General features: G+C 36.7%; 1 protein-coding gene across 5 annotated transcripts in view; it reads right to left on the reverse strand.

The window, feature by feature from the left end:
• Positions 1–13321, reverse strand: part of SESTD1 (SEC14 and spectrin domain containing 1) — a 50447-nt gene that overhangs the window by 20953 nt on the left and 16173 nt on the right. For all 5 annotated transcript variants that reach the window (XM_054069867.1, XM_054069870.1, XM_054069871.1 and 2 more), the window contains 4 exons: positions 11159–11249; positions 9038–9151; positions 2283–2396; positions 49–146 (listed from right to left, as the gene is read on the reverse strand). In XM_054069867.1, the coding sequence (XP_053925842.1) occupies positions 49–146; positions 2283–2396; positions 9038–9151; positions 11159–11249 (417 nt within the window). The remainder of the gene's footprint in view (positions 1–48; positions 147–2282; positions 2397–9037; positions 9152–11158; positions 11250–13321) is intronic.

The following is a 13321-nucleotide window of genomic DNA, read 5'->3' on the forward strand; positions in this document are numbered from 1 at the left end:
TGAAAGTTATAATCAAAAAGCACTGATTTCAAATAGCAAACCACAAACCTCTCTTTCTCTTGTTGCATTCCTTTATCACTTCCATTGTTAATTAGAGCAAGCTCATCCAGTAAGGACGTTGATTCTTTTGTGAACTTTTCAAATACCTAAACAAGAGACAAGTTTTAATTTAACAAATGTAAATTATATAAGTGGCAGTATTGAAGGCATGACTACGAATTTATCCTCTAGTTCTATTAGTATACTTCAATCTTTACCCAATGTAATTATTTCTAGCATTCATATGGCAGGGTAGAAAAAGTAGCAGGCTACAAGATACAGATTCTGAGTGTTCAGACTAAACACCACCTTAACTCTATGCATTACTTCCTATTCTACAAAGGGAGAAAGTCTTTAAGCAAATTTATAGTCCAAATCAATTATGCACGTGTTTACTCAACATCTGCATTTAAGCCTTTAAGTAAATCTTAAGAATAATGTTAGAGAATCAAGACAAGTTACAGCATCATCTAAAAGGTCACTTGAATGGATTAAAATAGTCAACTTTCTTAAAAGCTAGAATCTTCACAACTATAATACAGGCTATACTATAATTAATAGCTAAGCTAAAAGAGAGATGTATTATATGGAAAGATATACTCCTATACAGTGTATGAATACAGGGGCTTCTGATTACAGACAGCAAGGCCTCTATAGCTAGACACTGGGTATCGATCAGATGATTCCAATATACCTAAATTCAGAGAGTGTTTTTTGGTTTTTAGTTTTGTTTTTGTAACAGAACTAAGCACCATCTGGTGCCATAAGGGACGTGCACAATAACGTTCAGGTCTTTTTGGTGCTAATGGATTAGCCTGCATCAGTAGCCTGCAGATGAACCTTCCTTAACCTGTCTAGGACTGTTTACACTTCAGGTAAAACAAAAAAAAAAGACAAGGCTGACAGCTCTTAAAAGCCAATTTATAAGAGTTGTTTATAAAACACAAGCTAAATTCAGTTGTTACAAAAGGAAAACAAATCCATAGAATTAAAATGTATTAATAGTAGTAAACTTTTTTCCTGCTAGTACTTTAAACAACCTTTCTGCCTTCTTGTCTAGTTTCAGAATTCAGGAGCTGCAATGGAGGAGTTTCTTCATTAATACAAAAACCAAGTGAAGTGAGGTAAGAGAGGAGATATAGGAAAAAGAAATTTTCAGTTGCAGTCTGAACAAATATAAAGCAGAAGTCCCAGCTTGAGTAGAAGCGCTGGCCTTATGAATTTTAATGAATGCAGGAATAATCTGGCAGAAGCCAGATTTGTATATACCAGAGAGAAATGAAGGAAAACAACAACATTATATTTGCCTTCCCTCCCCTGTGTCCAGGCACTTCCAGTTCCAGGCAGAGAACAAGCTGCCTTGACCTAATGCATGGACTTCAGGCGTGCATAGAAAGATCAGTAGGAAAAAAGCTGCACAGCAGATGATGCTCTCTCTGCCCTTGGATCTGAACACACAATTTGCTGAAAATAAGCAAAAAAGAAACATGCTACACATGGTGTAAGCCCTCAAATTTATTTGTGGTTGGGACACGCTGTGGAATATTACTTGTCCAGAATCTCACCTGGAGATCCTATATAGAGATAAGCTTTTTAAGAACAGATTGCATGAGAAAGGAACACGCCACTTTACTGAAAACCAAATACTTTTTTCGAAGTTAAATTTAAGTAAATGAAAAACAGGTATCAATTAAGAACAGATTAAAAACATTGTAGAGTGCTATGCACACCAATAACTGATTAAACAATTTGTGTCATTTAGTGATTATGGGACTTATTTGCTCCTAGACATTTACTACATCCCCGTATCTTCTGGGGAAACTGAACTGACAGAAGTTTTAGTGTAGGAAGGCTTACAATGGGGCTCTCAGTCCACAGTAACTAAGGCCTAAGAGAGAACCTTGAAGGATCTGCAGAGTCCAAGTATCTCCTTGTTTTGGATTTCTCTTATCAGCAGCCAAACAACTTCCCTTTGTAGCAACTATACCACACACTCAAGCTATTGTACAGTGAGGGTCTACAATACAGCTACACTAAGGAACTTGGTTCAACAAATTGATTGCATTTGCTTTACCATCCCTTGAGCAAATCCAGTATTGGTTATCATCATAAGACTATTTATGCATTTGAACCCCACTACTACACATCTGAATTTCTACATGCTTCGCAGTTCTACACAAATAAAAATCCATGACTCAAGAACGTATTTTGTAAAAAGAAAAAAAGATAAACCAAAAACTAACCAGCCTCTTATTTAACCAATCCATGTGATCATAAGTGAGAGATCCTCCAAAATCTTCCGTTAGTTGGCATGGTTCTATATAGCGAGTCAGCTTGTTAGCAGATACTAAAATAACCTGCAACAATAAAAAAGAAGTTTTAAGTACACTGTAAGCAACGCTTATATTTTTCCCTTAAGTACCCAAGAAGTTGTATTAAGCGCATCCAGAGGTACTGAACTGATTTTTCTGCGATTTAGAGTAAGTTACCCTTTAACAACTACAATTTTAAATGAAGTATGGCTGGTTTAAAATAACATAGGTCTAAAATGGATAGGTAATTTTGATATGCAGTATATATCTCATGCATAATCCTGTAAGAGCATCATCTGTACCACCTTTTCTATTTACAACAGGAAAAAGAAATGTGTTTCTTGCATACCTGTTTTCTTGGTGGTAACTGGCGCTTCTTGATTAAGTCATATACCATGCAATCTGTTTTTAGTGAATATAGTAGCAGGGTATCGTGTTGCACAGTATTTGGGATTTTTATCAGTCTTCTGTAGTACTTCCAGCCCCAGAGGTGAGTTTGTGCCATACAGGTTAAGTGCTTACATTTACTGTGCAAATATGCTCAGTAAGAGTTGGACCAACTACTCTCTTTCCATGAGCAGCCAAATCCAAATCTCAGTATGCTTAGAAGTCCAACTCATTAACCCAAGAGACAAATCTAGTTCATCAATTACATCAGAAGATAAAGGAAAACACAGCTCCACTGCTGGTCAGAAGACTTTTTCCCTTCATTTCTGCATTGTATAAGCTCCTGGCCAAGCCTTAGTCATATAAACCTAACCCAAAAGCTGGCGCACAGGTTGGTTTATTGCATGATATGCTAAGCTTGGAACAACTCCTATGGAAAAAAAACCCCACCTATGCAAGCAGACATATTGGCAACATATAATCAGAAAGAAAACCTGGAGAAAGTTCTGAGAACCCATCACATTATGCACATAATTCTTGCAGAGGACAATAGTACGCAGAAAGAGCCAACTGGACAGAGCCTTCTACTTCAAGTCCAGCTCCATGTCCCTGCAGACACTGGAAGATGGAAAATCCATACTAAACTTAGGGGTTTTCTTAAAATTATGTCAAGGATTTTGTCTTTCTCTACTTCAGGACATTTCAGACCTGTTTAGATCACTAAATCAATTTAATATACCAAACCATTTATGAAAATATGTTTGAGATAGGTTTTGATCTCAAACCAAAGGTTAGAGGTTGCACTATTTCCATCCTTGGAAGTCTTTCAAGGCCCCAGTGGATAAAGCCCAGAGTAACCGTGTCTAACCTCAGATAATCCTGCTTTGAGGACACTGTACTAGAGGCCTCTCAAGGTCTCTTCCAACTGGAATTCTGTGACTTTTCAGTTCTTACAATTAAAAAACTCTAGAGGGTTCCAAACAAATGGTCAAATAGTTAACGTGTAAAAGCATCCTTCAGCAACCATTTAGCCAATATAGGTTTTTCTTCTGTATTCTTAACAGAATGTAGCTGCCAAAAAGGGATCAGCCTATAGTTTCTTTAAGTAATGCCAGTAACCAGCCCTAAACCCCAGGTGCCTCAATGTCCAAGAAAAACTAAATGCAGATGTCACTTAGTGCAGATGACACTAAGCTGGGAGGAAGTGTCGATCTGCTGGAGGGTAGGGAGGCTCTGCAAAGGGATCTGAACAGGCTGGACTGCTGGGCCGAGACCAATGGGATGAGGTTTAACAAGGCCAAATGCTGGGTCCTGCACTTGAGGTACAACAACCCTATGCAGCGCTACAGACTGGGGGAAGAATGGCTGGAGAGCTGCACGGAAGAGAAGGACCTGGGGGTGCTGGTTGACAGCCGACTGAATATGAGCCAGCAGTGTGCCCAGGTGGCCAAGAAGGCCAATGGCATCTTGGCTTGTATCAGAAATGGGGTCACCAGCAGGTCCAGGGAGGTGATTCTCCCTCTGTACTCAGCACTGGTGAGACCGCACCTTGAATACTGTGTTCAGTTCTGGACCCCTCACCACAAGAAGGATGTTGAGACTCTGGAGCGTGTCCAGAGAAGAGCAACAAAGCTGGTGAGGGGGCTGGAGAACAAGTCTTACAAGGAGCGGCTGAGAGAGCTGGGGGTGTTTAGCCTGGAGAAGAGGAGGCTGAGGGGAGACCTTATTACTCTCTACAACTACCTGAAAGGAGGTTGTGGAAAGGAGGGAGCTGGCCTCTTCTCCCAAGTGACAGAGGACAGGACAAGAGGGAATGGCCTGAAGCTCCGTCAGGGGAGGTTCAGGTTGGATATCAGAAAAAAATTCTTCACAGTAAGAGTCATTGGGTACTGGAACAGGCTGCCCAGGGAGGTGGATGAGTCGCCTTCCCTGGAGGTGTTTAAGGAACGGGTGGATGAAGTGCTTAGGGACATGGTTTAGGGAGTGTTAGGAATGGTTGGACTCGATGATCCAATGGGTCCTTTCCAATCTTGTGATTCTGTGATTCTGTGAAATAACGCTACTCATGAAGTTAGTCTTCTTCTAAAGAAGCATCTAAGAATAGTATAATGTACCTATTATATACCTTATTAGCTGTTTGATGTTATGTAAAATTGATAGAAATGCAACTAATGGCAAGAACATTTATACATACAATAATACATATTACGTTTAAATTACCTGTTCTGATCTTTTACACGGCAACTGACTACAAATGTGGCTACTTTAAGAGTATAAAGGTATTTAACTCAATATGAACAGAGCATCACTGCCTAGTTTACTAACTTTAAACAAAATATTGCACATTTTTTTCATTTACTTACTGGAACATAAGCATCTGCCACTCCTAAAATACTTTTTTAAAAAGAACAGAAATAAAGCATGCTAAAAGCTGATCATACTTACCTGGTCACTTCTTATTAGCAATTTGGACAAATTTCATACAAACAGGCATAAGAGAAGGGGGATTTGTTTATTTCCCAAAAATTCTGCCAAGAAAAACTGGGAAACCCAGATAACTCTTCCCCTCTCACAGCCTGGTTGATAGGTATAACTTATTGAATTTTGATAAAGTCCTTTGGACTCAATATTAAAGCTGTATTCTTGGTGAATTGATTCTCGATGATTTGTTGTGCTAGCAGCTTATATATCCAAACAGCTTTGGAAAAATACTGGGAAAGCTTCAATGAAATAGGATCTTACCAGCTACTTTTCAGCAACATAACATGGGAAAAAACTGTCAGCTAGCTAATATTTCTTTCAGAGCAATCTTGATACGCAAGCATACAGACCATAATCAAGTTGATACACAGGAAGTTTTCAGGGAAAAATGCAATTTTTAGGTTTTCATATTCTTGTGTATACTGATAACTTGACATTAGAGACCTGAGATTTTCCAGGGCAGATTCTGCTGATGTATGATCCTAAGAAACATCTGACACTGTTACTAGAGACTTTAGAGTTGTTAGCTGCTACACTGCAAGCATGATGCACTTAAAACTACTGCAACTTTGGACTTAAGAACTATTTTGCAATATACTCTGATTTTTCCATCTAGTTCCCAGTTTACCCAACCTTTTTTCCTCTTTTTTTTTTTTTGTTTTAAAAGCAGCCCTTGAGTTATCTCACAATCCTACATGAGCTTTTAATTTTTGCTCCATGTTTTACACAAGGATAAGAACAGCAAGTTCTTCTTCCCACCTCCTTTCAACAAACTGATTTTCAAAGCACTAATATCTAAATCAGGCTCAGAGATTATTTTACCTCCTAGTCCTTTAAATGAATAGCATACACCAAAAAAACTCCCACCAGTCTGAAGGTAGTTCTGCATTGCGTACAAACATGCACTGTTTCTTCTACTTGTACAGTACACATTTTCCTCCATTTATCCTACCTATCTTCACATGAAAAGCTCACAATCAAATACAACATACTACAGCTACTAACAGAGTGATTCGTTTCATATCACTGTGTAGAGTATAATAATAAAAAGCAAAAAAAGCAACACCTGCAAGCCCTCAAAACCCAGCTGGAAATATTTATAGATAAACCCAGTTCTTAATACTATTAACATTTTAAAATTAAGTATTACAGTGCAACATGCAACATTTCAGCTGAAAGACATCCCTGGAACAATTAAGACAGCTCTCTTGTTATGGAGCATAGTCACGGGACAAGAAAAAAAAAATGCTTCGATGAACACATGAACTGCTTCGTATAAGCACTGTAGGGCAGAATAAAGGGCTCTGCTGGAGGATGAATGGGAACTGACCTAAGGCAAGTCCAAACCCAACACTAATACTAACCAAGAATAAGGGTGTGGACTTTTATTTGGCTGAATCAGCCCACCTCTTTATACTATCCACCCAGTAGCCTTTTAATCTCATTTCCCACATTTACTTTCCATGCTTTGCAACTCGTCATCATCACCACATCTCACTCTGAGACAAATGATTTCTGCCCCTGAACAGAAAGGAAGGCATTGTGATTAATGGCATCATATTAAGTAAGGTATTAAAAACAGATCAGATAGCAGAAAATAGGAGGTAGAGGTGATGCCCCACTAGAAATTTCAAATCAGTTACCTGGCATTCACTTCAATTAAAAATAGACTACACCTGAGGGTGAAGAAAATTATTTCATACTGTCATTTAAAATTTTAGATCGTTTATTTAATTGTGCAAATAATCTCGGATTTTCCTAGTAGTTATGCAAATCCAACCCACAATCATTGTTTTTTCTGTCAGTAATATATAATTATTCAGCTGTAGATTTGTTCATGAGTTAGAGATTTCCATAGCCTTATCAGTGCTCTGCACTCGTACCAGGAATAGAGCAAAGACACTACTGTGTCTAAAACAAATATTATTTGGAGCACAGAGAAGGTGGGTCATTTTTACTAAGCCAGTTTTCCAAGTCAAAATGAAGTGATACATAACCAAGAGTTAATGAGTTGTGAAGAACAAAGCTCACCTAATACCAAGAGCCATTCTTCATTATCTGGCCAAGTACAGTATTTTTCCTACTGTTCTCTCAGTTTTCCCTGTCCTTTAAGAATGAGTTATTGCACAGGAAAAAAAAACAAAACCAAAAACAACCAAACAAAAAAAAACCCAACCACAAGCCACCAGCAAAAAAACACCCCAAACCCTCAAGAAAGTGCAAGACACAAGGAATGTCTCTTTTTTAATCTTCATCTTGGATGAGCTCCAAACAATAGGCTAGCTTATAAGAGGTGGACACCACCACACTCATGTTTTCGATTAAAGAAGCTATGACTGAGCTGCTACACACCAAACTTCAAGCCTCAGACATATTTTGGCCCCATGACCTTTGGCCAGTACCCTCAAAGGACTCAGGTAAAGGCACAGACAGGCATCTGCAAACCCCAAGAGAGTTTAACAGTAACGCAAGTCTGGGAACACTTCCATTACTAAAATTTTTGGTACTTCACTACATTTATCAGTGAATATCTTGCTGGCTGCAGAGTTTTAAACACAGTGTAGAGATTTCGACTGCTCTGTGGAATTCAGGCTACTTTCCAAATCTGTCTTTAAAGAACTACTCAAAAATAAAATATGACCTTCATCTGTAAAATTAACCACCTGAAGGCAAACATGCATAATTTCCTTACTTATAAGAATCTAAAGCAGATTTTTAAAAATGTTGTAATAAAAGGAATCTTAAAGCAGATTTGAAAAAAAAAATTTGGTCATCTGATGGAAAATAGTAATCTCACCCTTTACCCCCAACATTCCTTCCAAGCACTTCCACCTGCACAAATTGTTTCAAAAAATGAAGCCATTTATTCTAGGTAAAGTCCGACTTTAAGACTTAACAAGACCAAATTCATGTGTATTAACAGCATTCTATCTGTATGACTGAGCCTTTAGGTTTATATTATTTCATAGTTACATAACTTCAACAGTTGTCATCTTCCAATCCCCATTTACCCCGAACTAAGTTTTCTACAGAAGTATTCAAGAATGTTATAATCTAACCAACAGAAAGAATTACACAGCATTGGACAAGGCTGCAAAGTGCTTCTCTATTCAACTCTTTCATGAAAAAGACACCAAGAGCTTTGTTCTACAAAACAAGTAGACATTTTAGCATTTGCTGAGCATAGCAAGCCTGTTGTAGTTCAAATAAGATTAATAAAAAAAATTATAGGAAAGATCAATGACAGAATTTTCTAAAAATAACCTCACAAAAAGACAAATGAATAGAACTGCTGTAATCTCTTGTACACACACTGCCTCCCAAGCGAAGAACAACAGCACCTTATATTTGGCAAGCTGAAGGGACCTGTAATCTCTGTTACCAATGTCAAAACTCAAAAAAAATGAGAGAAGATGCATGCACCAGCAACAAGATATTTTTCAAAACAGTTACTACTGATTCAGTGACACTATACAACATGCATCTCTACAGTCTATTACAGAAGTAATGAAAAAAAATAAAAAAAAAATCACAATACCCCACACAACAGTTTCTTATTCAAAACATCCACAATATGTATCGAACAGCTTTATCCTCTTGCTCAGCAAAGAATTAAACACCACACATTTCTAATTTGTGACCTACTTAATTTAATATTTTTAAAGGAGGAAAAAGTTGAAAGGCCACAGTGGTTTGCTAAGGATATCCACAAAGCATCTGGAATATAATTCTTCTCAGAGACATGTTAATTTTCATCCAGTTATTTTAGTATTCCAGAAATGGTATTTTTGAGAGAAGTGACAAAAAGCTCTACATACCTCAAAGCCAAGTCTATCCTTCTCTTTCCAAAAACAGAAATGTGTAACCTTCTTATCCCAAAACTCATCTGGTTTTACTACACAAACAAGCGACACCTCAGCTGGAACAACATTCTGTAAAACACATAAAAAACTAAGTCAACATTCAAGATTAAACCTTTATTTATGAACGAACTGAATTACATTTATACGTCACCTATTCAAGGACATAAAACTTACAGACAGAATTTAAACTGAGGTGCTGCATTTACTTCATGTGTTGTCGCCATCCTGCTTTGTAGCTGTTACGAAATTTAGTGCAATCTAAGTTGTGTCAGAACAGAAAAGAAAATCTAACCTCCTTATTCCCAGTCCTGAGGCCTAACCATTAGTCTATGCTCCATCACTATAGAAAACCATGAATTTTTGCCTAGACTTAATTTTATTTATGGCGTTTCATTATAAAAAAAAAAATCCCAACCAACTATGGACAACAAAGCTTTGACCAATGTCATTTGCTAACCATAAAGTTAGAAAATAATTGTATACTTTGTTATTAAATCACATTAAGATTATATCCTATGCTTCTCTAGTAGATACTGCTTAGACTAGAGTGAAATTACTTAATATTAACATTTCAGCATATTAATAAAAGTATTACTAGGAAAACATTCCTCAGCCTAAACCTGTAATTTTTTTCTACTAAGTTGATTTTATGTTGTCACACTGAATGCAGGTCAAGGAACAGAAACTCTTGCTTACTGCTATAACTGATGATTTGGGAATAATCAACAGTTAGATCATCACAGTACTGACATAAAGGTGACAATCCATGGGATTTCTCTTCAAATGCCTCATTTAATTCATAAAAATATTACTCTGAAGTTAAATACATCCAACTTGGAAATCATAGCACTGAAAAAAAGTTATTTAATTCTTGCACCATTTTAATGAATATGCAAAAGCTATTAAAAGTAGACATCCTTTACACAGAATTGTCTGGTGACCAACCAGCACCTTTGAGAACTACCTGTGTCCATACAGAGAGAAATCTCAAGAGGTCTGCACAAGTGATGAGCTTACACAGGAAAATCTTCATTGCTTCCTTATCAAATTAAAGACACAGATATGCAACTTATGCTTCTGCAGACTTCAAGCCGGCAGGAAGTGTGCTGACAGCAAGCCACTGAAATCTGAGTACAGGCCAAAAGCTACCTTCCCCACTAGCTGAATTTCCCACTAAATGTCACAACTGCACATTAGCTGAAGTGAAAGCTCAGTCAAGATCACAGTCAGAATATAGTGGATGCAATTACTATAACTCTATTAATAGGAATGCCATCTTAGTCAAGAATAGTTGAAAGACACCTTGAAAGAGACTTAAAGATCGAGGAGCAATAAGCCAGCAGGACAACAAAATGAAATTATTTATATTTGAAACCCCTTCTGAGTTTTCATATAAGTTTGAGAGGAAAATTGGTCTGATAAAGAGAAATCATCTCTGCAGTAAGAAAGACAGTAGTCCAAGTCCTCTAATCTATTCTGAGTGCTGTATCTTGCATTTTGACCACTGAGATCAGAAAATAACCCAACACTGTTTAGCCAAAGCAAGACTTTGTCACCTCATAGTTCTGAAAAGCTAAAATAAATTGTTATGAATTTCTTTAATTGGGAATTGACACTTATTTTTCCTTCTCCCACTCTGTACAGTGTCCAGAATATAATTTGTGATTGGGACTATTACCATAGACAATGGAAAAAAATACATCATATTACATCAGAACCTGCTCAGCTGCACTATCAGTGTGAAATGTTGTTCTGCAGACATTCCTGATAATCACAGTTGATGACACCAGGAGCATGTTTCTGTATTTTTTCTAAAACAGAGGTTTAGTTAAAAAGACCTACAATCGCATATTCATGTAATGAATTTGTACCTCGCTTAACTAAAACATATAATCTCCTTTTCAGATTGTTTCTTCCTGCACAGAACTCTGTCACAGAAAAATATCTGTGATTTTTATAAATAGGTCATAAATCACCTATTTCTCAATAAAGAAATACAAAGCCTCTACAATAACACGGCTATTGAGTTCACATCTATAAAACTAGTCAACTATGAACATATAAAAGTGTATTTACCTGTAGCATTAACACAACTGTTTTTACCACATTCCATTGAGATTTTCTGCCATCCACTATCACAGTAAATCCTCTCGCTTTACACTTCTCACTAAAAGAAGAAAAACACTTAGAAAAAAATAAAATTCATGAACAAGTGACATATTACAATGACTTTGTATTTCAACTCTGCTGAAAAAATACAACTACATAGGGTTTTTTACTTATAAAAACACTTATACACCTTAAATTTACTCAGTTTACAAATTACTTTCAATTTGAATGCTCAAGCATATTAGAAGATATCCCAAATGACAATTTTTCAGTAGCACTGAAGTACATTTTATAATATAAACATTTATTCAAACTTCATTAAACTTGAAAAGATTTCAGAATCATAAACTTCACAAAATCATCAGAAAGAGGCCAATTTAGTTCCAATAAGGAAGACAAAAGTATGTCAGGTTTCAAAAGGTCACTTCTGAACTGGCGCACATTTGAAGATACAGCTACATATCACTTGATGCAGTGTCCAAGCAGGAAACAATCTAAACATGCTTAATCTTTCTTGAACAAACAGACTAGAAATTGTAGTACACATAAAAATCTCTACAACAACAGAGGTTTAACATATGGATCTACAAGGAAGAGTATTTTAGGCTGACATCATCTCTCTTCTAATAAGGTCTGAGTCTGTGTATAGTACAAAAAAAAAAAAAAATCTTCTTTTCAGCAGTTAGCTGTGAAGGCAAAAATTCAAAGGTACTTCCACTCAAGTGGGAGAAAACCGTGAAATTTTTCCTCACTCTGCATTCCCACATAGACCTCTCCAGCTCATTTCTAGCTGAAGGTGGCAACTAGGTGCTCACAACAAAAGCTGTCGATGTTCAACAGTGGCAACAACCTCTGGATATCACCAACAACTGTGAAGCATTACCTTCTCACAACAAACACATCAGCAGCCAGAAAAGGACATGGAAGTGAGCCCATAATTTAAGCATTAGTTACGACATTAGATATCATGTCTTAAGTTGAAATTTTTGTATCCAATGTTATAAGTCACTAAAAACCATGACATTTACATGAAGTGGAAAAGGATTATATAATCTTTAGCACAGAAATTTGCAATTACAAAAGAAAGCCATTTCTGTAAACTCCCCAGCTTAAAAAAGAACAAAACTACTTGCAAGTAACACTAAGGATTATGTTTCACACCAAGAAATTTAACTGTTATTTACTTCTTGTTTAAATTGAGCTTCATCAGGTATGTGTAAAAGGAAGACAAATTCGGCTTGGAATTTAAAAAGGGGGGGGGAAAATTATGTAAGCTCACACACGTGAGTTTACCAGATTCACTCTAAACATTCAGGTTTTACATTTGCAACGTTTAATCAGCATGAACTCAAAAGGCACACTACCACTATCTTTTTAAGAACAAGATGAATATTGTTACTACAGCATCTTGAGACATGGCTTCCTTAGGCTCACTTAGAATCTAGTAGTATCAGCATCTGCTCTTCTCTACTACAAAACATGGTAAAAGAAATCAACACACCCAAACAAACAACCAAATTCAAAAGTGAGCTTACCACCTCTGAAAAGTTCAGGCAAAACAAACAAATGTCAGTATGAATGTTAAAATAAAAAAAAATAAAAAAACTTGGTGATTTGAGCCAAGGAAGCAAACCGTAGTACGCACAGACAATAGCTTAACACTGCCACTTGTATTTGCTTGGTTTCTAAAGAGGCCTCTTCAGAATTTGAGAATTTATATAGCGTCAAAGAAAGCCATAACAGAAGACAAACACGAGCAATAACTTGCCTGAAGTTTTAGGAAAGCTTTACACACACCCCACATTCATCCCAAACAAATTTTACTCAAGGCCCTGTAACAGTCATGCCTCAAATTTTGGAGGCAGTTATCCATCAACACTAGAATGAATATTTCAAAACAGTTACTTACAATATGCCACGCACAACTGAATCAGAAGTTAAACATATTAGGTTACCTTATACACAGAACTTGAGGAAAAACTAAATTAATATTTCTTGGAAAGATAGCTGGTTTTGGGACAACATCCCTCCCCACACCCCTCCTTTTTCAAAACACTGTTCAGCAAGTCTTTCCAGAACAAAAAAGGCAAGCACTGAGGCCAAAAAGTTTGCATTTCCCACAAAAAAAAA

The sequence above is a fragment of the Cuculus canorus genome, chromosome 6 (genome assembly GCF_017976375.1).
Source record: "Cuculus canorus isolate bCucCan1 chromosome 6, bCucCan1.pri, whole genome shotgun sequence".
NCBI lineage: Eukaryota > Metazoa > Chordata > Aves > Cuculiformes > Cuculidae > Cuculus > Cuculus canorus.